This window comes from Sturnira hondurensis, unplaced genomic scaffold (assembly GCF_014824575.4).
Source record: "Sturnira hondurensis isolate 20B ecotype Veracruz unplaced genomic scaffold, ASM1482457v3 Scaffold0020787, whole genome shotgun sequence".
NCBI classification, from domain to species: domain Eukaryota; kingdom Metazoa; phylum Chordata; class Mammalia; order Chiroptera; family Phyllostomidae; genus Sturnira; species Sturnira hondurensis.
The window spans coordinates 5,251,897-5,279,488 of NW_028093418.1; the positions used below are offsets into that span (position 1 = coordinate 5,251,897).

At 48.3% G+C, this 27,592-nt stretch overlaps 1 protein-coding gene across 1 annotated transcript in view; it reads left to right on the forward strand.

Moving 5' to 3' along the window:
* Positions 1-27,592, forward strand: part of KLHL18 (kelch like family member 18) — a 44,153-nt gene that overhangs the window by 12,782 nt on the left and 3,779 nt on the right. The window contains exons 2-7 of the mRNA XM_037030571.1: positions 14,756-14,886; positions 16,811-16,951; positions 19,078-19,276; positions 21,539-21,699; positions 22,951-23,087; positions 25,331-25,553. Coding sequence (XP_036886466.1) covers positions 14,756-14,886; positions 16,811-16,951; positions 19,078-19,276; positions 21,539-21,699; positions 22,951-23,087; positions 25,331-25,553 — 992 coding nt within the window. The remainder of the gene's footprint in view (positions 1-14,755; positions 14,887-16,810; positions 16,952-19,077; positions 19,277-21,538; positions 21,700-22,950; positions 23,088-25,330; positions 25,554-27,592) is intronic.

A 27,592-nucleotide genomic window follows, 5' to 3' on the forward strand; every position in this document is an offset into this window, starting at 1 on the left:
CCATTTCCTTACCTTCTACCTTGTTAGAAACATACCTGAATTAGGCAGCTGTAGGTTGGCTTACTTCTCTAGGGGTAGGAGTGCCCCGCTATGTTAGCCTGGAAGTCAAGCCCTCCACTAACGGCCCTAAGCCTCACCATGTTTTTTTTCTTAAATATTTTATTTATTTATTTATCTTTAGAGGGGAAGGAGAGAGGGAGAAAAACATCAATGTATGGTTGCCTTTCGTGTGTTTCCTGCTGGGAACTGGCCTGCAGGGAACTGGCCTGCAATCCAGGCGTGTGCCCTGACTGGGAATCCTACCGCGATCTTCTGGTTCGCAGGCCTGTGCTCAATCCACTGAGCTACACCAGCCAGGGCTGCCGTGTTTTTCTTGAGCTTTTTATTTCAGCTCTTTCAGTATAAAGTAACCTTCTTTATACTTTGTTTAATTTACTCCTTTTAAAGAGGGATGAAAGGAGGGAGAAAGAGAGGGAGAGATACACGTTGATTGGTTCCCTCTTGCACACCCCCAACTGGGGCCCTGGCCTGCAACCCAGAGGCATGTTCCCTGACTGGGAATCAGACGGCCAACCCTTCAGTGTGCAGATCAGCACTCAGTCCACTGAGCCACACCAGCCGGGGCTGAGTTATTCATATATATTGGAGATCTAACCCTTGTCCAAGGTGTCATTGACGCCTGTGGGAAAATATGTTTTCCCATACGGTTGGTTCCTTTTCCATTTTGTTGATGTTTCTTTAGCTGTGCAGAAGCTTTTTAGTTTGATGTAGTCCTATTTGTCTACACTTTTTTTAATTTTAAAAATATTTTACTTACTTGTTCTTAGAGGGGCAGGGAGAGAGAAAGAGAGGGAGAGAAGTGTTGATGTAGAAGAGAAACCTCGATCAGTTGCCTCTTGTGCACCCCCAGCCAGGAACCCAGGCATGTAACCTGACCAGGAATCAAACCCGCAACCCTTTGGTGTACGGAATGACGTCCAGCTCACTGAGCCACACCAGTCAGGGCTGTTTATAGTGTTTTGAGAGTGTTTATGGTGAATCACTGTTGAATGTTGTCAAATGCTATTTCTACATCAATTGAAAAGATTGTATAGCTTCTCTTTTATTTAGCTGTTAATATGGTAGATTATATTGATTGATTTTTTAAATATTGAGTCTGCCTTGGATCCCTGGAATAAACTATACTTGGTCATGATATATAGCTCTTTTTACATGTTGCTGAATTTTGTTTGCTGATACTTTGTTAAGGATTTCTGCCTCTGTATTCATGAGGCGTATTGGTCTGCAGTTTTCTTTGTGCTGTCTTTGGCTAGTTTTGCTCTTAGGCTAATACTAGCTTCATAAAGTGAACTGATCGTCTCCTCTTCTGTTTTCTGCAAGAGATTGTTTAGGATTGGTATTAATATGATCAGGGTATCATCATGGTGGCAGAAAAGGAAGGCGCAGCATTTGTACTGTCCACACTCACAGAGGAGGAACTGCAAGGCCCTTGGTCCTATTTTTCTGACCTCGGGGAGGTCACATACCTCAATTATGGGGATTCAGATGATGGGCGTGGTTATGTCCATCCAAAATAGTAACTTTCCCAAGAAAGTAAACTCTTTGGAATTCAACATGGGGGTCATCCGTGCAGACGATACCTGTTGACCATCTCTGTGTATCTCAGCATTCCCAGTCGATAAAATACTGTTCTTGCCATTTGCCTTTGACACCAGTAATGGGTACGGTACTGTCACCAAAGTGTTGATCGATGCCATCCTCTAACACCTGACCAGTGAGCAGAATGGGGACCTCGAGGCACCACAAGGTCCTAATCAGAGCTGAAAGAAGGCACCCCTAGTTTTAACCCATTGATTAAGGCCAAGAAGGAGGATTCCCCTTTTCCAGATTCTCCCAGGGGTTTGTCTGAGTGGCAGTGCTCAGACCTCTGGCTGAAATGGGGCCCTGCCTCCGTGAGACCAGTCACTTACCGGTATGGAGTCAAACTGGAGAAAAGACAGGGTTGGTGGTGGGCCTGGGCGCCTGAAACCCTGCCACAACTCTCCTCCCCCTGCAGACCTGTCTGTCGTGCGAGGAGGGGGTGGCGCATCTGAGCGCTCCCTGCTGCCCTGGAGGGTCGACCCTCTTCTTCTCCTGAAACATCCCGAGGAAGGGTGTGACTGGGAGTGCTTAGGTCACATGTAGGGTCATGTGAAGTTAGAAGTTCCCGGAAGAAGGTCAGGAACACTGGGCAGAACTGACATGAGACAGAGTCTGTAGCTAGTCATGTGTTTTGGGAGGTTTCTAGTGCCATGTGTTGAAGCCACAAGTGTTTTCTGTCACCTTCAAGTACTGCATTGTGCCATGTAGAATATGCACTTTTTTGCCCCAATTTTTGAGGGAAAAATAAGAATGCGCATTATACATAGGTAGTAATAATACCATATCTATATAAATGTTTTTAATATTTTTATTTATGCTTGTGTGTTAAAAATGTAACTCTAGAAAGCAATAACAATATCTGTATGCAAAATAATACCCTGGAATATGATGGTCAGTTCTGTTTCTAAATATAAATGAATAAATAAATAATTGAATTAAAAAATTAAAACAAAGTCTTTTTTTCCTAAAAGTTTGGGCCAAAAATGTGGGTGCACATTATATACAGCAAAATACAGGTAACCTAAAATAGGTTATTACTATGGTTATCATTATCATATTATAGATAACTGATAGTTAATATGCTACAACATTAATATATATAGTTAGTATCTGTATATTATATAACTATATATGGTTACTAATTAGTAAATAATAATAGATTATTATTGTACTAGCCCTCAACTGTTATGTGTATTTGAAGATTTACTGTACCTATTTATATATGTAAGAAAAATTTGAAGGAAATAAGTAGAAAATCAAAATGCCTCCCGCTCAGTTTCCAATATTCTTTTCTAAATTTAACCAAGAGAGCCTACAGTTCATTTTGACTATAATCTTTGTGAAACTGCCACTTTTTTCTATGAGGTTAATTTGTTTGACAGGAAATTGTTGCTTTTCTGGGCTGCTACTGAGCATAGAGTTGGTATGTCTATTTCAGTGAATATCTGCTGAGCTATTTAAAGGGTATTGGAGGGTAGTATCCAAGACCCTGTTACCCTCCAGGAGTTGGAAGTCCCCCAGAGTAGGTGACAACAGGAAATCGCAGTCCCTGAGACTGAGGCTTCACATCTCAAACACAGAATGGCCTCACCCCTCTGACATCTGAGTGAGATTCCCGTTGTGGGTGGAGAGCTGGGCTCATCTGGCCTTGTGCTTGGAGGTTGCTGAGCAAGGTGTGGAGGATCGGTGGGGACCTGGGGTAGGAAGGTGGATGCTTCGACGCACCTCCTACATCTCCCTACATCTCCCACCTCCTGCATTTCTGATGGACAAGGCTGCGTTATTTGTTGAGGCTGATCATAGCATTTAAACTCCGTGGAGGATGGAGAAAGAGAATAATTATGTAACTATGATTAAGAAACTGAAGTTTTTAAAAAAGGCACATTGGTGGTGGCAGGCCCATGCAGTCCATTAAAGGCTCTGCCGTGAATGCCTCTATTGCAGGCGTAGCTCATTTTCTCTTTTAAAGGAGCAGGCATTTTGTAAAAACACTGTTTATCTGTGTTGAATTCCACAAGGGCTAGCCATTCAGACTAGTTCAGAGGGAGACTGTGAATACCAGCAGAAAATCAGGTGTTATGTGGGCTGGGGTGTGGTGGGGTGCGGTCTTAAATAAGTGATCAGCGTCTTCTCCTTGCTAGATAATGTGTTCATGACGCTCTTCATAGTACTTGTTCCTTGTGACTCTAGAGCAGATATCAGCGAATTTTTCTATCAAGGGGCAGGTAGAAAATATTTTTGTCTTTGTGGGTTCTTGGTCATTGTTCATACTCAACTTTGCCATTGTAATTTCTGAGTTTGAGCACATTTTATTTAACAAGCAATTGTATAGCACTTAATATGCGTGGTGCACTGTTTCAAATGCCTTACACATGATAGCTAATTGCATCCTCAGAATAACCGCATGAGGGAGGCACTATTTTAGCTAATTTTGCAAAGGTGTGAATTGAGGCACACAGAGGATGAGTAACTAGCCCAGGGTCCTAGCTAGTGACCGGCAGAAGCTGGGTCTGAGCCCAGGTAATTTAGTTCCACAGTACCTGTTCTTACTACCCATGAAACACTCTTTTAAAAAATTATAATTATTGGCTTTCTAGCCTAAGGGAATTGTAGAGATTAACTCATCCCTAATACATCTCCATTATGGGCTCATTTTTACACACCAACTTCATAGCCTTTATGATTCAAAGTTGTGCTCAGTAAAATTATGGATTACTACTTATTATGCACTTTCAGCATCTCTTGTAACTCCCTAAAAGCTTAGTCTTAAACCCCGCTGATCCCTAGGGTGATCCTTCTGCACAGGCTGGGCACTTAACTGTTCACTCACTGTTTTATTTATGTTCATTGTGAGCTTGGAGGTAGGAGCAATAGTATCAAAATGTTTTCCATCAAAAAGAAATCTATTCTGGGCACCTCTTGCTTTCTTTGGGAACGCCTGTCTCATGTTACTCCCAGCTCAGATTTGCCCTGCTGCTTTTCCTGCTTGAATACGCAGCTGGTTACATCTGGAGCCCCACCTGCCTGTGAGAGGGAACCGAATTTGTGGTGTCATGCTGCACTATCCCTGCTGATCCCGAGATACCAGCAGGGTAGGGGTAGGAATGGAACGTTTCCCAGTCTTTCCAAGGAAGCATGGGAAGCGCACAGGCGCGCGCATGCGTGTGTAAAAACAAGCCAAAACTTAGACAACGAGGTGCTCAGGATGTCTGGTTCCTTTCACTTAGTCATAGTCTTTGACTGCCCTCACCAGAGAGCCTCCAGGGCAGGGATTTGCGTGCCACAGGGACTCCGCACAGTTACTGTGAGGGGCCCTCAGATCCACGTGTGCGCCAGTCTGTAGGCCAGATAAGTGGTATCTTTTACTTCTACATCTATGTACTTTTCTAATGTATCTAGGTGTTATAATGATCAAAAGGAAAGCTCTGCTGAATTTGTGTTAGGCTGCCATTATTAACACAGCTACTACCTAGTGGGAAACCACATCCAGGTGAAGCTCCCTATTTACAGATGAAAAAACTGAGGCTCGGGGTGAAGGGGAAGAGATTGGCCTGAGTCATACAAGAGGGAACAGCTGGCCTGGGAGCTGGCTCAGTTCGTATGTGCCATGTAGCTTGTGCCGTGTCTCCCCTGGGGTGGGCACAGAGGAAGAGACTGGCATGTATTTTGACCTTTAATGCTATGCTGTGCTTTCAAATATTGTCTGATAGAGTGATTTACGACAGTGACATTTACTGGTATTTATAACACTTCTCTTGAGAATCTCTATTTGTTTGTTTGTTTGTTTGTTTGCTTGTTATAGTCCTTGCCCTGCCCCTGTAAGTAAAAGTCCTGTATTCCATCCTGGGAACCTGAAGCGTGATAAAATTGGGCAACTTGCTTGTGTCTGTGTTACAGCTGGCCCTAGAACTCGGAGTTTTCATCTCTGGACCGGGCTTCTGTTAATCAGACTGAGTTTGTGAGGGTCTCAGCTCTTTGTATTGTAGTCTTTTCCGGCTGCCCCTTGCAGCTGGGTGCAAAAAGGTTTGTTAAATCTCTGCCAAATGCCCGATGCTGTTCCGGTCTGTCCACGTACGTGTACTGTATATCACCTAATTTAACGAGGCCAAGGAGGCCATTCTGAGGCTCCTCTCAGAACATGCTAAATATTGCAGTCTGCTCCAAATCCCATCCACACAGTCATTTTTATTCTTCTAATCCCCATTATGAGAGCGCCTCTGCCAGGTCTACGAATGTGCCCTTGAGTGTCACTACGTTGATGGCCAGGCTGGGACAGATCAGCACAGATCCGTCCCTCCGAACAAGATCCATGAGTGGCAGCAGCATCACCTTGAGCTGCACAAAACAACACTTTTTTTCCCACTGAAACTTTGGGAATCTGGAGTGACCCTGGTGCTTTGGTCAAATGAGGTTCCTTTCAGCCGTTCTTGTACACCTTTATGTTTGATCTTCAAAACTCCTGAGAAGTCAGATGAACAGGAGTGATCTAGCTTTATAAGTCAGGGAGGCCTGTCTGAGGAACATAGCGAGTGTGGGCTTCCGACTCAGTGGCCACGCCCCCGCCTGCCTGGTGGCATGTGTGCACCAGCACTGCTCCTGCCCCCTTCTCCACCTCCAGGCAGGCACCTGTCGCCTGCTTCTCGTTTCCTCTCTTCCTTTCTGTTCTTGCCTTCTCTGTCTCCTTTGCAGATGCATCCTCTCCTAGGTGATCTTTAAATGGTGGGCTTCCTGGAAGCTGTGTTACACCTTCTTTGTCCTCTGAGCTGCCCCGTAGTGACCTCTTCCTTGTCTCTCCACTGAGGACTCACAGGAGTGCCCGTTGAGCCCTGACTCGTCTCCGTGTTCCAGACTTAACTCATCCACTTCTCACATAGAGTCTCTGTTGGGATGTCTCCCGGGTACTCTGTGTCACCTCGTCCAAAACTTGAGTTGATCTTCCAGTTGCAACCCAGCCCTTCTCTGTCATTCCTGATCTAAGCGCCTGGCACTTGCAGTTCCTGCTCTACCTGCACAGAGTGGCCCGATCGACTCGAAGATCCTTCTGTGGTGCTGTCCTCTGGTTTCCTGATGCTCTTAGAGTAAAACAGACTTCTCCGCTCCCTTTCTGCTCTTCCAGCTTCATTGCATTCATTACTTCTCTTTTCGTATCTGTACTTGAATTATGGGGCCACTTTGATTTTTGACAGTTGTCAAAGGACTGCTGTGTTCACGATTTTTAAAACTACAGGATAGCCCTGGCTGGCGTAGCTCAGTGGATTGAGTGCGGGCTACATCCCAAAGGGCTGCCGGTTCGATTCCCAATCAGGGCACATGCCTGGGTTGTGGGGCAGGTCCCAAATGGGGCCACATGAGAGGAAACCACACATTGATATTTCTGTCTCTCTCTTTCTCCCTCCCCCTCTCTAAAAATAAATGAATGAATGAATAAAAGTACAGGCTAGTAAAGTTGCAACACATGTGCATTTAAGGTACCCTTGATTTTAGGATCTGATCTTCCTCCCCTTCAGTTAACTGCCTTAGCTATTTTTTCCCCGACAAAGCTGTTTTACTTTTTATCCCCAGTTTTACTTTTATTCTCTCATGTATTTGTGTTTAATTCTCTATAATTTTATTATGTCTGTAAGGTTTTTATCTTTAATTTGAAAAATTTCTGTTGCCTGAGAACTTGAGCTGGGAGGAGAGGTGTAATTTACTGAGTCCCTCTCAAACTCCAGCAGTAAACAACTTAAGCATAATCCCTCCACCCCCCGCACATAATAGTTATTTAACTTAAAAAATATATATGCTCTGTCCAGAAAGTATCCAGCCACACTATGACAAGTAGAGGAATTTATTGAGAAAGATACAAGAACAAGAAACATTGTACATAGGGCAGTGAGCCCTTAGTCCCCTTCCACACAGGCACCTTGGGACCTCACACAGTTCTCCCTGTTGCCATCAGCTACCCCATCGTGTTTTTCTGAATTTCATTGATGGTCTGAAATCTCTTCCCTTTCAAAGGTGATTTTAGATTGGGGAAAAGCCAGAAGTCCCAGGGTACTGAATCTGGGCTGGGGGAGGGGGTTGACGAGTCACATGCTTTGATGTTTCACCAAAAAGTTCTGCACGAGATGTGATGCATGAGCAGGTGCATTGTCATGATGAAGCTGGCAGTCGCCAGTTGCCCGTAGCTGTGGCCTCCTGAATCATCCAGACAGTTTCCGTGGGGGGTGTTCCAGCTTAGTGCAAAATTTGGTGCAGATTCATTGCTTTACTCACTCACTCATTTTTGAACACAACAGCCCCACAGTACACAGGCCCAATCCACAGAGCCTACCGCCCCCCACTGACTATACTGTGACGTTGTTACTATTCTCGCATGCACATTCCAGTCCACTCTCCCTGGCTGCCAGGTTACATGGATGTTGTACAAACTGTTCTCGTTACATTAACGATGGCTTGACTTTTTATGGACAGGCCTTATATGTATATATACATATTTATAGAGAGAGAGTGACAGACATCTGTTAGTTGTTCCACTCATTTATGCATTCATTGGCTGCTTCTTGTATGTGCCTTGACCAGGGATAGAACCTGCTACTTTGGTGTATCTGGACGACACTAACCAACTGAGCTACCCAGTCAGGGTTGCTATTTAACTTTTGGGCAAGTTACCTAACTTGTAAATCTTGGTTTACTCATCTATAAAATAGAAGTCGCAGTAGCTATTTAATGCAAAGGACTAAAATGAGAAAATATGTATAATGGGTACTTAGCAAAAGGAACTCCAGAAATCATCTCATTTTTTTAAGTGACGTTTTAAAAACTGAGATTACAAATGAGAGTATCTGGGTTTTTTTTAAGCTTTTCATAAAAGTATAGGATCCCAGGATTGTACAATGGAAGGTCCCTTAAAAGTTTTAGAACCGTGAACGACACCTCTAAGCACTCTTATTTTTAAAAATAAAATCTGTGCCCTGGCTGGTGTGGCTCAGTGAATTGAGCACCAGCCTGCAAACAGGTCGCTGAGGTGATACCTGGTCAGGGCACATGCCTGGGTTGCAGGCTGGGTCGCCAGCTGGGGGCAGGCAAGAGGCAACCAACCAGTCAGTGTATCTCTGGCACATTGATGTTTCTCTCCCTCTCTTTTTCAACCTCCCTCACCTCTCTCTAAAAATAAATAAAATCTTCTTTTAAAAATCAGCTTTCCTGTAACTTCTAGACCTGCCCTCATCCACGTGATAGGCCTTCTAGGATTTTGAGACAGCTTTTGTGTGCCCCCTGAATTATCTTTTCCAAATTAATTACCCTGAGCTGCTCCTCGTAAGATGGATCACTTTCCGTTCCTTACCTTGGTCTCTGTCTCTTCTAGATAAAGACAGATTTGCCGTTGCCCTTAACCGAATACAGGATCCTGATGTAATCTGGCTGGCATATCCCCAGTTAGGTCTGTCTTCTTTATAGCTGAGCTTTTTTTGGAAACCAGGTCACCCAGTTTGTGCTCATACAGCTTGTTCTTTTGTATTTTTTCTTACTTTCTGGATGAAAAATAAATGCACAGCTGTTGAAGACAGCAAATTGAACACATTTTAACATTCATTTCTTCCTGTAATTCCATTAAAGTGATAGTAAGGGGGAGAAAAGATGCCAGCAAATGAGCCATCAACTGACTGTCAAAGGCCGCGTGTGACGATACAGCAGGCAGAGGAACCGAAAGCATCTGCTGGGGCAGAAACTAAGAAGAAAGAGAATTTGCCATGGGGAACCCTGGAATAGCTCCAGAACTGAAGACCAAATACTGAAAACAGGAAGATTAGTTGAAAGTCTGTGTGAAAAGCAATTAGATGCCTACAGTCCCTCCCCCACTCTCTCTGGAGGCAGGAGTTTCAGTCTCAGTTGTTGAACCAGAGGCGTACAAAACACAGAAGAAGGGGTGGAATATGGAGCAAAACTGAGAATAACCCTTCAAGAAAAGGTTCTACAGAGTGAATGGTAGGACCATTTCCCTCTCTTACTCCGTTTCCAGGATATCTCCATGCGGTCACTCCCTTGCAAGAGACTGGAAGATTCTTTTGATAAACTTAGCCCCAGAAAGAGCATTCTAAAGATACCAACTACTTCTAGGGATCCTCAGTAAAAATGGCAGATTCTTGCCTGGTCACCCCAACGTGAAGTCCACAAGTTGACAAGCCCAGCCCCACACAAAGAGCTTTCAGACCCTAAAGGTATGAGCAGATAGCCAAACATCACATGACATTCAAAGAAAGCCTCTAACATAAAAGACAGAGACCAAAAAAAGAAAAAAGGGAGATAAGAACCGAGGAAACAGTAAAAGCAAGGAGGAGGAGGAGGAGAAAAAAAATTTTTCAGATTTTATTTATTTATTTTTAGAGAGGGGACAGGAAGGAGAAAAAGTAGGAAAGAAACGTTGATGCAAGAGGAACTTGAGGGGACTGACCCCATAACCCAGGCATGTGCCCTAACCGGAATGCCCAACCGAGCCACACCTGTCAGAGCTGAGCAAGACTTTTTTTTTAAAGAAGGGAACCTTTAGAAAATAAGAAACACCTCTTAGAAATTAAAAATGTGATAGCCAGTATAAAAAGCTACAACACAGCCCTGGCTAGTGTAGCTCAGTGGATTAAGCACTTGCCTGCAAACCAAACAACTGGTTTGATTCCCAGTCAGGGCACATGTGTGGGTTGCAGGCCAGTTCCCAGCAGGGGATGCAACTGTATTTCTCGCCCTCTCTCCTTCCCTTCAGCTCTAAAGATAAATAAATAAAATCTTTTTTTAAAAGCTACAACACAGAAATATTGGAAAGTAAGTTGGAAGATCATTCACAGACCCAATTAAAAAGAAAAATAGGGAAGAACTGATTAAAAAACAAAAAAAATTAGAGGATTATTCGAAGAGGTCTAGCACCTGACTAGTGAAAATTTAGGAACAGAAAAAAACCAGACAATAGAGAGGAAGAAATTCTTGAAGAAATGGTATGAAAAGACATTTCCAGAACTAAAATAATGATTATAGACTGATGTAGTGCAGTAAATGGAAGGAAACCAATACCAAGATACAGCGGTTGTGAGATTTCAGAACGCTAAGAATAAAGAGAAAGTCCTAAAAGCTTTTAGAAAGAACAGCCACGTATTTAGTGTTCAAAAGGGCATTATGTTTCTCAAGTGCAACAAGAAGACAATGGAACAATACCCTCAAAATAAAAAATATTTATTCCCAACTTAGAACGTTATAGACAGCTAAACTATCACCCAAGTTTAAGGATAATAGACATTTTCAGACATACTGTGCATGTGTCCTGTGATATTGTGATATAATAAGAAATATATATATTTGATCTTTGTCCCTTGTTACTAGCCCAGAGTTCCTAAAACTCATAATTTCCTGAGTGGCAGGGATAACCAGGGCATCTTTTGTTATGTTTGGTCTTTGTTCTGAGTGATGGGGGTGAGGGAAACAGTCACCCAGATCTGAGTTTATGCTAATGCGCTAACTGTGGGCACCTACACAGCTTCAGGATGGGTGGGAGCTGGTCGCCAAAGAAACCAACCATGCGATTAGAGGTGGAAACTTTCAGCCCAACCCCTATGCCTCTTGGGGACAGGAGGGAGGCAGGGGATTGAGCTAATCACTGGTGACCAGTGATTCAATCAGTCATGCCTAAGTAATGGAACCTCCATAAACCTTCTAAACAGTGGGGTTCAGAGGGCTTCCAGGTTGAACACGCAAGGAAGTAGCACACCCCAGTTCCACGGGGACAGGAGCTCCTGTGCTCAGGACCTTCTAGACCTTGCCCTGTATACCTCTCATCTGGTTGTTCTTTGGTATCCTTTACTGGAAACCAGTAACAACAAGTAAACGGCTTTCCCTGAGTTCTGGGAGCCATTCTAGCAAACAATTAAACCTGAGGAGTGGGCTGCGGGCGGCCCCACCACCAGCTTTATGGCCGAGCAGTGGGAAGTGTGAATGGCCCAGACTAGCAGTTGGCATCCGAAGCAGGGGCATTCTTGTGGGGCAGGGCCCTTACCCTGCGGGCTCTACACTAACACCAGGCAGGCAGGGCTAGGTTTGAATTAAGTTGTAGGATGCCAGTTGGTGTTTGAGAGTTTGAGAATTAGTTTGTGAGAAAAAAAACCCACACATCGGGTTCCAGAAAACCAATGGCGTGAAGTAGAAAGACCTTACAGTACACCCTTTCTCAGGACACTCTGCCAGAAGACCCACCGGGGTGACTGAGGAGGAGGACAGATGGGACCCAGGAAGCGGGTTCCGGTGTGGGTGAGGTGAGGGAGTCCCCAGGAGGGCAGAGTTCCAGCGGGGGCTTCTCAAGAATAAAGAGGGGACCTGATGGAACGTGTTAAAGGGAGTTATAGGAAGCTGCCCCTCCTCGGGGGTCCCAGTGGGCAGCAAGACGGCGTCTGCTAGCAGCTCGTTCAGACAGTCGAGCCGCCTGCTCCGGGAATGAGGCTCCCTATCAGAGGAGGCCGTGCGAAACCCCGAGTGTCAGAAGTTCGGAGACAGCAGGGCTACCGCCTCACTCTTCTTCAGTTGCACAGCGTGTGAAGGGAAGTGAATCGCCGGCTCCACCGGACACTGCAGAAATAACAAACCCGTGACCTCAGAAATACAGAAGGAAACCTAGGTCTCAGAAGAAACTGCATTTGTCCAATGTGGAGGTCCCCGGTAGTCACTGGCACTGGCTGCTGTCTGTCATCGGACAAAAGAACAGTCTTTACAGTGAAGGACTCCAGAGCGACAAATGAGAAAGTGTACACGAAGCAACATCAATAAATATTCTGTAAACAAAAAAAACTATATAGGAAATTTAGACGGACACTTATATCTCATAGTTTATGTATCTTGGTCAGCTTCTCCACAAGCTTACCTAATTGTGGAGAATAAGTATAAATGTGTACTTTATATTTACTAAAGTACGCATTTTAAAATGTTAAAAAGATAAAGGGAGTTGTACTTTTTTTTATTATCTCCAGGGAAAATAAACATTACACAAGAAATGAAATGTCACCATAGCATAAGTCATAGCTTGGCTACAAATAATATTTACATAAACCTAAGAATATAATTCTTTTTTTTAGAAGATCATTTTATTTTATTTTATATTTTTAAAGATTTCATTTATTTATCTTAGAGGGGAAGGGAAGGAGAGAGAGAAAAAAATATCAATGTATGGTTGCCTCTCATGCGTCCCCTGCCAGGAACCGGGAACTGGCCTGCAACCCAGGCATGTGCCCTGACTGGGAATCGAACCGCGATCGTGTGGTTTGCAGGCCCGCGCTCAATCCACTGAGCTACACCAGCCAGGACCTAGAATATAAGTCTTAATATTAATTTAACCAAAATTTGACATAATTATATTGAGCGATAAAGTGGAATAGAAAAAAATTCTGACCTTCCATTATAAGAATTAAATAGGTAATATAATAATTATCTTTTGCTTCATAACAAATTACCCCGAAACTTAGTGACTTAAAATAACAAGTACGTGTTCTTACCTCGGTTTCTACGGGTTAGGAATTTGGAAGTAGTTTAGAGGTTGGTCCAGCGTGCAGACCTCGGGCTGAGGTCATCTGAAGGCCTGATGGGGCTGAGCTTCCCCGCCTCACCCAGGCAGCTGCAGGGAGAGGCCTCGGTTCCCCTTCTCATGGGCTTCGCCGCAGGAAGGTGCTGTTACCTGGCTTTCCCGGGAGCGGGTGATCCAGGAGAGACAGTCAGAGGAATTACAGTGCCTTTTAAGATCTGGCCTTGAATGTGACATACCATCATCAATGCTCTGTGCCATCAGTGACACAGACCAACCCTGAGACTTTGTGGGAGGGGACTGCACAAGGGTGTGAACACCAGGAGGTGGGTGGGTCATTGGGGGCTGTTTTGGAGGCCACTACCACAGGTAATAACTAAAAGTGAAAACTCAAGAAGTGAGACTAAAGGCACATCGCTTAGAAAGGTAGAAGTAAATACCAGAAGCGGTTGCCCTTGGGAGCAGGAAACGGAGCCAGAAACCACTGGTTTTCGTTACCATCAGTCTGTGGAACAACTTGAAGAAATACTTGTATGGGTCGCTGTGATTCTATTTATTATGAAGAGCCCCCCAAGCACGCAGTCATTTGATGTCCCCAGCACCGGTAGTCGAGGAGCGCGTAGACTGGGGTTATTTGAGGTGCTCGTGTAACCTGAATCTGGGGAGGACCCGTCAGTGTTGTTGGGAAGACTGTGTGTGTGACCCTGAGATGAGCCTCAGGCAGTGAGACAGTGACATTCAGTGAAGGGGAGGAAGACAGCTTTACTTTTTCTGAATAGATTGTTCTTAAGTGAAAATGCTTATGCAGCCTGGAGCTATAAATGGCAAAGCTTATAAAGGGAATATCCTTTTGACAGGTAGTTGGAAAGGACTTTGTAGACCTCCCTAGGCTAATGATGCATCAGTGAGGCCTTGGCACAAATTGGAGAGTTTGCCTCCATCCCTGAGAGAGCCGTGGGCCCGAGCCCCGTGGGTGCGCAGTGCACAGCCAGGCCTCAGCACCAGCCCCCAGCTGGCTGCTGCCACCATCATTTTCCTAAGAGGAACTCTGGGTTCCTTGGGGTCTGCCACAGCCTGGTTGGTACCCAGGGACACCCCCCCCCTTCTGTGCCCACTATGTCCCCTGTTCGAGTTTGGTCTCGTTTCTCCTCATCTTCTTCACTCACCATGTAGTTACTCTTCTTGAGGAACCTACTGTTCGGGGCCTCAAGGTTCTTGGCCAGTTTGTCTGTTTCGTCTGCTTTCTAGTAGTACTGGGATCAGGGTTCAGAGTGAGAGAAATCAGGTCCTGGAGCCAGTGGGGGAGTCGGGAGGGGTGCAGTGAAGACTGCTGCATAAGGAAACACTGCCACTCACACCATTCAGGCTCCCGTTTTTTAACCACTCTACCATGTGTTGTGTACCTTCTACTGTAACAGTACATCGAATCGGAAATATTCGACTTCATGATAAACCTCAGCTGTCACATAAGTGTTGGTGCCATTCCAGTGGGGGATGGGTTACACTGTGGAAGGGGCAGGGTGGGTCTTCGTATTTGCATTTCTCAGTATCTCTCTTTGTATTTTACTTTGCCCACAGATTGGCGACCACAAATTCAGTGCTCACCGGATCGTCTTAGCAGCCTCCATCCCGTACTTCCACGCAATGTTTACAAATGACATGATGGAGTGCAAGCAGGATGAGATCGTTATGCAAGGAATGGACCCCAGGTACCAAACTCCTCCATCAGGTTTACCGGCACTTCCAGGCCCATCTCTGCCTGTGTCTGGTGCCCCTTGAGGCCTGCAGCGGTAGGCCACGGTAGGACACGGTATCTGTGGCATAGCTCCACGCACGCAGTGATTGGTAAACAAGCCGGAACCTCAGCTGGTGGCCCGAGTCAGGGTTGAAATGCGGAGAGTTTTGATACGTTGTTTTACTCGGTTGGCGTGTACATCTAGTCAGAAATGAAGTTCAAGAAATGATTTTTGGCTAAGACAGGTACAAAGGCGATGGTATATAAATCTCTGTAGTTTTCCGTGCTAGCCGTTTTAGCTGGCAAAATCTTTTTACTTTTTTTTCTTTTAATCCTCATCCAGGGATATGTGTATTGATTTTAGAGAGAGAGAGAGAGAAACATCAATCTGTTGTTTCCCATATGTCCCCCGAGCAGGGATCAAACCCACAACCTTTTGGTGCACGGGAAGGTGCTTCAACCAACGAAGCCACTTGGCCAGGGAAAAAAATCTTCTGTCAAATAAGTGTCTTCTCGTCAGTCTGGAGCAGTGTCATCCATTGGAATGCTGTGTAGTGATGGGAGTGTTCTCTTTGTGCTCTCCAGAGAGGCAGCCACTGGTCCACATGTCGCCATGAACACTTGAGATGTGACTGGTGGGACTGAGGAACTGAATTCTAAATTTTATTTAAGTTCAGTTCATTTAAATGTAATTTTAAATAGCTAATGGCTGTTAACACGGGGCGACACAGGTCTAGAAGGGAGCTAAAACCTTGCTTATTTGATGAATAAGAATACTGAAGCCCGGCCTGGCTGGTGTAGCTCAGTGGTTTGAGCACGGGCCTGCGAACCACACGATCGCAGTTCGATTCCCAGTCCGGGCACATGCCTGGGTTGCAGGCCAGTTCTCAGCAGGGGACTCACGAGAAGCAATCATACATTGATATTTCTCTTTCTCTCCTTCTCTCCTTCCCTTCCTCTCTACAAATAAATAAAATATTTAAAAAAAAAAAAGAATACTGAAACCCAAGGGGTGAGGTTCAAAGATTATCCCATCTAAACAGCTTTCATCCAAGACATCCCTCCATAACCAGGAACAGTGTTGGCCTAAATGTCGATAATGTCAAGGTTGAGGGTTCCTTCCTAGAGTAATTTTCGGGGCAGGAGGCAGGATGCCCCTGAAATGACATCCCATAGATGTAAGTTGTTCTTACATCTAGAGTCACGTAGTCCTGGACACTCTTGGTGAAAATACCGTCCTGATTTCTATGTAAAGACTTTATAGAAACATATTCTATAGTATGCCTTTTTGGATCTTGAGAGGAAAAAGGCATGTTTATGTCAGTCATTTAAAAGATTTTGCTGCAGCCCTGGATGGTGTGGCTCAGTGGACTGAGCGCCAGACAAAGGGTCGCCGGTTTGATTCCCAGTCAGGGCACATGCCTGGGTTGTGGGCCAGGTCCCCAGTAGTGGGCACGTGAGAGGCAGCCACACATTAATGTTTCTCTCTCTCTTCTTCCCTTCCTCTCTGTCTAAAAATAAGTTAAATCATTAAAAAAAAGATTTTGCTGCAAATCTATGAATTAGGCTTTATGTTTATAATCTAGTCTGTATCAGGAGTTCCCTGCACACTTCCTATGGGCCTGACATTGTTCTGGGGTCTGGGAATGCAACAGCAAACATGACACAAGGTGACACAGGGCAGTGACGTTCTTGTCAGGGGAGAGACTACAAACCAGTGACTCTAAAACACTAGCCAGTAACCTCATTTGTTGCCTAATCTCACGGGCATGGGGGGTTGAAACAGGTTATTTAGAGTGGGGCCCACCCATTTCCAGGTAGGAATGTCAGCTCACTTAGGGCCCCAGTCTCCGTGGCCAACACCCATCTCTAAAGAGCACCTTTCCTCTTCCATCTAGTGCCCTGGAGGCTCTGATCAACTTTGCCTACAATGGCCACCTTGCCATTGACCAGCAGAATGTCCAGTCATTGCTGATGGGGGCGAGCTTCCTGCAGCTGCAGAGCATCAAAGACGCCTGCTGCACGTTCCTCCGAGAACGGTGAGGTGCTTGGGGGGCCTGGCCTGTGATGGGGGGCATGACCATTTCATTTCTGGGATCCCCGCCTGCCACTTAGCCAAGTCCTGAGAGCACGGAGAGTTGTATGAAGGGTGGGAGCTGGGAAGGGACTCTGCAGGAATGACCTTTCTTGAAATCAGTGTAAGGCCGTGCTCAGATGGACCTTTGAGGAACACGACTTACAAAGCCCTGCCTCACTCTCCCTTGGCCTGCCCATACCCCTTCTTCCAGTCCTCTGTCCAGTCTTATCAGCTGCTAATGTGGCTGTCTGTTCTCACCCCACTGATTTATTCGTGCTCCCTGAATGTTCCACGGACATCTCTTCCTTGTTTAGATCCCTCACCCTCCTTGAAATTCTTGATCTTTGTTTTCCTTTCAACCCTTTAAGAGCCCACCCAAGTTTTACCTCCTGGAATACTCTGTTCCCCTGAGCTCCCTGGGAACAGTCACTGCTGCTCTCTCAGGATCGGGATCATGGGTTTATCCCTATCTACATCCAGCCCTTGACAATGAACTTTTGATGACTGAGCAGATAAGAAGGATCTTCCTCCCCTTCAAGAGGCAAGCAGAGCTCTTCGTCTTCAGGGAAAAGCTGCCTTTTAACCACTAGAGGCTGGGACACAAGAATCCACGCTGCGCTACCCACAGGCAGGGAGAAACCAGAGCAGCAAGCAGGCCAGTGTCTGCTCTTTCCAGCCTGGTCCCCACCTGAGTACTCTGACCACCAGATCCCTGGCCTGAAGACCGGCGTTCCTCTTGCCTCAGATCTGCCCTTCTGAACCTCATCCCCTCTTAGAGCTGACCTCTCCCTCTCTCACTGCACCAGTCCAGTTCACTTAGCAGCTCTGTGCGCCCTGCCTGCTCTCCATGTCCTGCCTGTGTGCCGCTCAAGGACATCACTGGGCACTTCTGTGTGTGCAGCCAGTCTTAGTAGCCGTGGAGATGATACCTAGCATTGGCGGGAGGCGGGGAGGTGTTCTGCTGGGTGTATGGTGAGTGGTTTCGTGGTGAGGTACGTGGTCTCATTCCAGATTCTGCAGGTAGAGACCCGGTAGTCCCAGAACCTGGCCCGACCCTGCCCTGGGATGCCATCTGATGCAGGCTGGAGGGATGCACCTGGGAGTGTGGGGTGGACAGTGCCTTGCCTACTCATTTGTAAGCTTCTTATGGACATAGACTGGGCTGGTCCACTCTGTGTTCCCAAGAGTTTGAAGAATGATGGAGTAGGCTTTCCCGAAAGGATTAAGTTGGCCACTCTCATAGAGGACAATAGCTCCACCTAGGGGCATTGGAGGTTGTCACTGTCAACACTGGATCCAGGCTCTGTTACAAAGTCGTGTGACCTAAAAGGTGCTTAGAAAAGGATTTTTAGACCAGTGCAGTTTTTTCATGCCCTGATGCTACAGCCTTCTTAGGGCCCCAGTGTCCGTGGCCAACACGGAGGCGAGCTTCTTAGCTCTGGGCCTCACTTTTCCATCTGAAAATAAGAGCAATTACTACTTTCTAGTGTTGTTCCAGAGATTCTGGAGAATGTATATAAAAGGCTGGCGAAGTACTGGACTCACTGATGGAGATAATAAATGATAGCTGCCTGGATGTTGTTTCCGATGCTTAAACCACCCAGAGAGCCTCTTTCTCTGTAAAAACGGAAAACAGTGTGAGGGTTCCAGTGTTAGAGAGGCGTTTCTCCTCCGGGAGTACGCTCTCGTTCTACAACTTCGGCACCTTCCTGGTGACCAGAGGTGGACACTCAACCACGAGTGTCAGCAGCCAAGGGACAGCACACAGGTTTTCAGTACGTGTTCTCCTTTGCTTTCCTCCCAAGACCTTCCCGGAGAGCGCAGCCCACCCAGCCGCACAGAGCCCCAGCCCAAGAGGCAGAGCCTTTGAGGATCATCTGCCCTGATTTAAATAATACTTTTGCAAGTGAAGTCCAAAAGACACACCTGTGTGACACTGGGAGTTTCTCCAAAGTCAAGGACAAAGTTTGTGGGGGGTTTTGTTGTCATTCTGGGGCTTCTCCCAGAGCCAACCTGAGAGTGATTTGAAGGTAACCATTTTTCTTCCTCTGAAGTTTTCTTTCTATTTTTTTCTTTCTCATACAAAAGGCTTCACCCCAAAAACTGCCTGGGAGTGCGCCAGTTTGCTGAGACGATGATGTGCGCCATGCTGTACGACGCAGCCAACAGCTTCGTCCACCAGCACTTCGTGGAGGTGTCCGTGTCGGAGGAGTTCCTGGCCCTGCCGCCAGAGGACGTGCTGGAGCTGGTGTCCCGGGACGAGCTGAACGTCAGGTCCGAGGAGCAGGTGCGTGGAGTGCGGTGGCCGTCCGCCGGCGACTCGGCTGCGGCTCTTTCCAATGTTTGCTTTCCTTTCTTTTCATTATTTTCTAACAAAATGAAGAGCATGATGTGCATGTAGTTGATATTTATTATTATGGGTCTGTTTTATTGTATCATGAGCATTTTTCAAGAAAACTTGATTTTACCATCCAGACATTATTCCATTGATTTTATCAATGCTGCTTTCTTTATTCTTGGGTATTTGGGTTATTTCCAGTATCTACCGTTAGAAATTACGTTGCATTGAGCTAGAAATCAGTATAGATAACTTTGGGAGAGTCTTTCTCTAAAGGAGAGCAGAGCCTTGGGGCCGTTGCCGTGGGGAATATGAAGTCAAGAGGGGTTGGTTAAGATGAGAGAAATTACAGTGCAGTTTGACTGCCCGTGGGAATTTTCCAGAAGAGAGGGAGAATTGTTAATGTAGAAGAAAAGGGAGAGGCCTTGCTGGACTGGTGTCCTGGGGAGTAAGAAGGGACCCATCTCAGGCACCAGGGGAATGATTTGATAGGCGTGCTCTGCGCACCGAGGTGCAGGGGGCCGGGAGGGAGCAGGGCGGGCAGGGAGATTCTGGTAGATGCTATTGACATTCTCGTCTGATTCATTTCAGCTGAGAGTGAGGATGAAGGAGCATTAGAAATTGAGGAGAGATGACTAGGTATGAACTAGGCCTCTGGGGGAGGGGAGAGTACGTGGATGAAGCTAGAGAAATGGAGATCTCTTGGGAGGAAGCAGGGCCTGATGGGATGAGCAGTCGCAGATTTAAAACCGGCGGGCCTGCCCTGCTGCACATTTTGCCAGCCACCCGTAGCAGGGCAGCCGCAGAGTGGGGGTGAGTGGAGATACGGGTGGTAGACTTCACCAGAACAGGGACTTTTTTACTGGTAAGTGTGAGGAAGGGAGACGAGTGCGTGGCATGGGAATTGAGGGCACCTGCATTATACCCCATGCAGCCCATGGATAGGAGAGAGGGGAGCGCATAGGCTGGGGTCGGGGGAGACCTGAGAGGGAGGCTGGAGAAGGGAGAGCCATGTCAAAGGCTAGTTGGCATCCATTACCGAGCTATAAGGATTGGAGGTGGTGGTCAGGTACCAGCATACCCAAAATTATGGAAGAGGTGGGGCTACTGGCAAAGCTAGAAGTGAGGGAGTGGGGTCCTCCGAGGACAGAGAGGACATCTTCTTGGGGTGGTCAGGAACAGTTCAAGTGGGAGTGTGTCGCCAGAGAGGCCCGAAGGGCAGTCCTTTCTCTTCAACACAGACGTGGTGCCGCGTGTCTGAAGAGAGCGGCGAGTACTTTAGCAGAGGACGGCGAGGGCTGGGCAGTGGAGGGCGGCGAATGCGGGGTGGAAATGTGGACGTGGCCCTGCAGGCACTGGGAACGCCACCGCAACAAGGCCTCCGCCCAGTCGGTCCTCCGGGAAGTCTGACCAGAGTCTGTGGCAGAGCAGCTTGGGTATTGAGACCAATCCTCCCAGCCCCTCCGAGGCTGCACCTCAGTGGGAGGGGCCCCAGGAGGCAAGCCGGTGGTGTTTTGGTCTTAACTCAGCTCATTGCTTTAATATCTGAAGAGCCCTCCCCCCTGAATAGGAGTGAGCAGTGGAAAAGCGGACCATGAGCTCCGCTGCATGGGCTCACTTCATCTTGCTCACTCATCCTAAGAGCAAGGAATGTGACCTGGACAGCTCGCATTTATTGGAGTGATACACATGTGAGGGCTGGAGGGGTTTGGGGAGAGATGTTCCTGTGACTAGAGCCATTGGGGAAGGCTCCTTGGAGGACATGGATCTTGAGCCAGATCGTAAAGAAAGGGAAGTGGGTTTAGATGAAGAGGAAATGAGGGGACCTTCTAGGTGAAGGTGACAGTGTAGCAGAGGAATTAGCCAGGCTGGCGAAGGGTCCTAGAGGGAATTTAGGAGTAGGGCACAGAAGCAACAGGAAGGAAGGCAAACAGGGTTTTGGTTGTGAAGCAGAAAGGAATAAGGTACCATTAACAGGTTTGCATAATGAACTATTACAGTCACCTAGGCCTGTGTTTCGAGTTTGGACCAAACAGGATAACTGGGGAAGTAGAGAGCAAAGCGTGGATTCAGGAGACAAAAGAGAAAGATGGAATGACCCACAGACGGCCTCGAGAGAGGGAGTGGAAGGGACTTGGGATGAGGGGCTCAGGGATGCGGCCTCTGACTGGGAGGGATTGCTGCCAGAGCCCCCACTCTCTGCCGTGGCAGGTCTTTGAAGCCGTGCTGGCCTGGGTCAGGTACGACCGGGAGCAGAGGGGGCCCTGCCTGCCCGAGCTGCTGTCCAGTATCCGCCTGCCCCTCTGCCGGCCCCAGTTCCTGTCGGACCGAGTGCAGCAGGATGACCTGGTGCGCTGCTGCCACAAGTGCAGGTGAGCAGGGGCGGGCCTGCACGGGTGCTGCCGAGGGTCTTGGCAGAGGAGAGAGCCTGGCTGCTCAGGAGAGGAAGGATTTGGAGTGGTCCATCTTCATTCACGACACACAGATTGGTCTGCCTTCTGTCTAGAACCCAGAGGAGCCTGGGTCTCAGACGTTGGGCAGAGAAATGTGCAATATGGGAGTGTCGGGGCAGAACGGACTTTCTCCCCTAAGTCGGCTGAAGATTTTGTAGCATCTCCATCCATTAAGTTGTTCATGAATATGCTGTCTACTGGCTGCCCTGACCCTACCCACCCCAGCCGCTGACTTAGTGGTGACTTCCTGGGGCTCCTCACCCTCTTCCGTGAACGTTAGTCAGTGCCCAGTGCTCAGGTGGGTGTGAGCCAGCCGTGGCAGTGGTGAGCAGGCAGCAGGGGCGTGTGCACCAGCACGTGAAACTCTCATCCCACATCACTCGGTGACAACATGGCCAATGGAGCTGCCCGGGCAGCTCCAAAGATGGTAGCCCTACAGAGGGATCATTATAAAGGTAAAGCAGCAGAGAAAAATGTTTATTTTATCCTCCATATTATTTGTCATATGCATGGCTGGTTCTGGAGGCAGTCAGTGGCTTGGTGCAAGCAGAAGGAAGGTGTGTGTCAGGTCAGGTGAGGTGTGACCAGAGTTAGCTGGGACCCATGGCACACAGCCTCAAGGGTGCCGTTGAGGAGTTTGAACTTCCTTCTGTAGACGCTGGGTAGCTGCCAAAGGCCCTTAGAAACACGGCTTGGACTGTGGTGTGGAAGGTGGAATGGAGGGCTGGGGCTGAGGCAGGGAAATCCAACAGCAGCGGTTGGCTGCTTCTGGTGCCACGGTCCCAGTGAGAGATGGTTCGTTGCAGGGTGTGAGCCGTAGGGTGGACAGGAAGAGGGGTGAAAGGATACAGGCTCCGCCCCAAAGCCTGCTGTTTTAGCCTCCACCCTGTTTTTCTCCTGCCGGCTCTGTGCCTGTCAGAAGGTAGTCATTCTGATAACACCTGCCAAGGTGGGCTCAGCTCACCTTGCTCCCCTAGTTTTGAGTGTGTCTCAAGAGCTGTGTGTGCTTTCTCCTGATTCAGCTGGGTTCTTTGAGACCAAACTTTCCAGAAGGCTTCTCTTCCTAGGTTCCCCCTGCATTTGGAGGTGGGGGGGTCCAGGCTTGGAATTGTAAATGTGGACCACATTGGGAGGATGTCTCTTGTCCTAGCATGTTGCCCCCTATTCCAGGGACCTGGTAGACGAAGCAAAGGACTATCACCTCATGCCAGAGCGCCGGCCCCACCTGCCAGCTTTCCGGACACGGCCTCGTTGCTGCACGTCCATCGCTGGGCTTATCTACGCAGTGGGAGGCCTCAACTCTGCAGGTATCTTGCAACTCCGCCTTTGCAGAGCACTGTCTTGGACTCTGTGGGTGGGGAAGCACCAAACACCTAGCCTGGCCCTTTGTGTCCTCTCCTTGTGTGTCACCTCCGCATCTCAAATTTATGGAATTGTCCTGCTGTTACAGCATGTCAGTGTTAATACCATCGAATCAGTATGGGAGCTAAAGAGGCCTTTGGAAATCCTTGTGGTCTAGCCCCCTTCCCTTACAGAAATTGGGGCCCAGAGAACTTCCACCCTGTTCCATGAGTTGGTTTTGGCCTCAGCCAGTGCACTTTTTTTTTTTTTTAGTTTAGTTTATTTACTTACTTTTTAAAGAGAGGGGAAGGGAGGGAGAAAGAAGAGAGAAACATGGCTGTGTGAGAGATACATCGATCAGTTGCTTCTCACATGTCCCCAACTGGGGACCTGGTGTGCAACCCAGGCTGGTGCCCTGACTAGGAATCGAACCCGTGACCTTTTGGTTCATAAGCCGGTGCTCAGTCTACTGAGCTGCAGCAGCCAGGGCCAGCACTCTTTCTCTGACATCACATTGACTATCGGATGGGCTCCACCCTGGATAGGATATAGTCAGAGATCCGGTTCTGTTACCAGGCAGATCACATTTGAACCTAAGGGTCCCTGGGAGTCAGACTGCAACAATGTCACCCTAAGAAGGATAATTCTCCAAATACTCAGTGTCTGCCCCTGCCAACAACACTCGTTACTCTTTACCTCCTAGCTCCTGTGATAAACACACGTGTTACAGTCTGTGTGCTATCGGCAGCTCTTGCATCACACACTCAAGTTTTCGGGGATGCTCCGTGGGGCCCCTGCCACCCTCTTCGCCAGGCACCATTGCAGGGCAACAGAGACTTAGCAGAGAGGGCAGTGCAGACACCTCAGTCCCGGCAGTACCGTGGCCCCGGGAGTCGTCACCTCCAGTGTGGAGGCCAGGCCTTTCCCCAGTGTCGGTTCAACTGTTTGTGGGAGGTGGGGAATAGATGAATAGTCATCGTGGCAGTTCTGTTTTTTTTTAAGATTTTTTAAAGTTTATTTTTAGAAAGAGAGAAAGGGAAGGAGAAGGAAAGGGAGAGAAACATCAATGTGAGAACATTGATGTAGGACAGAAACATCGAAGGGTTGCCTCTCGTACGTGCCCCGACTGGGGACTGGTTTGTGGGAAACCCACGACCCAGGCATATGCCCTGACCCGGAATTGAACTGGCAGCTTTTCACTCTGTGGGATGACACCCAACCAACCGAGCCACACCGGTCAGGGTGGCAGTTTTGTCTTCACTCGAAAGCTAATGAGAGGTGGATACTAGTCTCTGCTGCTCGTTAACCGAATGACCTGAGTCCCCAACCAGTTACCTGTGGTGGGGCAGGTGCTAAATGCCCCTGAGCAGAATCAAACGGGGGGGGGGGGTCTTTTTGATCTTCACAAGAACCTGATGAAAAGGTAGGGGGGAAATTATCATTCCTTTCTGCTATGACTACTGTTTACTGAACACTTAGTTGATTCTAGAACTGTGCTGGGTGATTTATATAATGTATCACTTAATCCTCATGGCAATTCTGCATAGAGATTATCTTCATTTCACCCCTAAGAGCAGAGGCTGGAGATGCAAAGCAACTTCCCTGGGGTTGAGAGCTACCGAGGGGAAGTGGGCATTGTCACGCATGCCCTTCCTCCAGGCATGCCTCCCGAGTGGGGGAAATGGTGTAGCTAACCTGCCTTGATCTTTGGCTTTAAGCAGATGGAGAACCTCATTGCAACTTAAAATTGCCCTGTCTAGAAAGTAAATGTCACCCATCCAATTGCGGTTTTACTTCAAGAATTAGGTTGAGAGCCCTGGCCTTTGTGGCTCAGTTAGTTGGAGTGTCCTCCTGTACCCGAAAGGCCGCGGGTTCAACCCCCAGTCCGGGTGCGGTCAGGGCAAGTGCCGTTCCCGGTCCTGCTGTGCAGGGGAGGCACGTTGATGTGACTGTCTCACTCACATAGATGTCTTCCTTTCTCCCTCCCTCCCTCTCTAACAAAGCAGTGAAAAATAATGCCCTCAGGTGGTGGGGGAGGAATTAGGTCTGCAGTTATTATGGCTGCAGTTTCTCAGTGGGCCCTTCCAGCTTGAGGTCCCGTGGGAAGAGCTGATAGAAAGTTAAACTTTCCATATAACCAGTACCCAGCAGCTGTGATCTAAACGAGTGGTCTCATTTGTTTAAATTTGAGTAGCAAATTTTTATGCAGGTGACTCCCTGAATGTGGTGGAAGTGTTCGACCCGGTCGCCAATCGCTGGGAGAAGTGCCGGCCCATGACCACAGCCCGCAGCCGGGTCGGCGTGGCTGTAGTGAACGGGCTTCTCTACGCCATCGGGGGCTACGACGGCCAGCTACGGCTGAGCACTGTGGAGGTCTACAACCCAGAGACGGACACCTGGACCAGAGTGGGGAGCATGAACAGCAAGAGAAGGTATTCTGGAAGCCACCTGTGCAGTCCAGGGAGCACACACTGGGCGTCTGGGGCGCCATCCCGACAAGCAGGGGCGCGTAACAGAATACAACACGAGCTCTGGCCTGCGAACGCCCTGCAGCCAGGCCAGCCACTGCCGGTCCTCCAGCTGGGCGCGAGCCCTGCCTGCTTACAGTAGATCTGCCTGGTCCCGTGAGGAACTCAGGGGGACGAGTCATGGGTGTGTGGAAGTCGTGTTGCTATTGAACTCCTGGGTGAGGCTGAAAATGTGTATGTGGAAGGTTCGATGAGGGAGAGGAGCTAGACTGGGCCACCTGGGAGTTTGCAGAGAAGAGGGGGATTGACGCTGAAACTCAAGCACAAGCAGTGGTAAGAGGAAATTTGAGGTGTTTTTCTTTATACTTTGTTTCGCCCTGGATCCCTTCCAGGCACGTGCTCACTGCCTGGGAGTGCAGAACCGTAGCCGTGTTCTTCACTGCAGGACCACGCCCCATTCCCCCGCGTGAGCACATGGGTGTCGGTGAGGTGGCCCCAGGTCCCAGGCCTCTCACCACATCCTGGCTACCTAACACATCCCTCCATCACAACCTGCCTGCTCACGTGTCCTCAGTCAGGATTTCAGGGCATCCAAATAGTGTCCCATTTAACCTTTTTAGTGCCGAAGCGGCAGGCGGCGTCTTTCCTGGTGTCAGACGTGTGTGGAGCATTTACACAGTTGGGCGAGGGAGGCTGGAAGTGGACGGGTGCTTCGCTCCTCCGCCCTCGGCGAGGCCGCACCGGATCCGTGGTTTGAAACGGAACCCTGACGTCTCTCTTCTAGGACTGGCAGAGGAGAGGAGGGCAGTGCAAGGCCCTTCCCCGTCAACCAGCACAGCTCTGCACTGACCGCTTTTCACATGCTGAGCTTCCTCCACCTGTGCCCACCCGTAGGGGGAAAGTAACATGAATATCTTTTCTGAAAGGGACAGTTTGAAAACCACTGGACCAGTTGCTCTTTAAGGGCTCTGCTAGGTGTTTGCCCCGCAGACCGCTTTGTCCAGCCGTGCTGCTGATTCTCCACGTGTAAGGTCATGTGACCACACAAAAAGGTGGAGGGACTGCACTCGTGGTGAGGAAGAAGGAGGGTGTGGATGGCCTTTGCCGTGTGAAAGTGTCACGGCCGTGACACACATGTTCCACCTTCATCGGTGTTAGCACGTGGCCTCTGGCCAGGAGGAAGCTGCCTCTGTGCCAGTGAGAGCAGGTCCACAAAGGGTCGAGCCGGTTGGTTTGGGAGAAAGGATGATGCGTGGTGTCGGACCTGCTCGTCCCGAAGCAGCAACTCAGGGCTGCCCCGCTGCGCTCCGTTGGGAACTCTGCAGCTTCCCGAGGCCTCAGACGGCCGCCTTTTCCGCTTCGACTGCAATCAGTTCTTCCTTGTTGGTCTGCTCTGGGCCGTCCTAGCTTTCATGTTGTGGGGTCTGGAGGGTTCCCTGGGAAGAACGCCCCCCGGTGTCCGTTTCCCTCGCTGTGGTCAGCACCCTGTTATTAGCAGTGTGGGCCCAGCTCCGCTTCACCCCCTTTAAATTACAGGCTGCCTCAAAACGTTCTCGGTCACTTCCCTCCCGACATCCCACGCAGCTCTCTGTCCTGCCAGCCGGTGACAAGCTGCTTTCTGCCACCATTCCTTCCCCTCTCCTCCCATCTTCCAGGCAGCTTCTAGGGAGCTTTCTCCCGTGGACGACTCCGGTCCACGTCAGCCAGCGTTTCCCCTGTCTCTTCGCACTCATTTTCACCACTTAGTTGGTAGTTGCTCTCACCTAGTTTTGTGGCACCTCTTAATTTTTTACCGTATTTTTGTTGAACTTCTGTGTTGTTACTCGTGTCCACTTCTAAAATGACAGTCACAGGTCTAGTGACTTAGTGGTCTTCCCACCATCCTTGCCTAAGGCAAGTCCTTCCTCTTCAGGGGGTCTGTCACCATGTCCCTCAAAGGGACATTGTGTGGACCAGGTTGATTCACTACATACAGTTGAGAGGTGGCAGTAAGGCTGGTACAG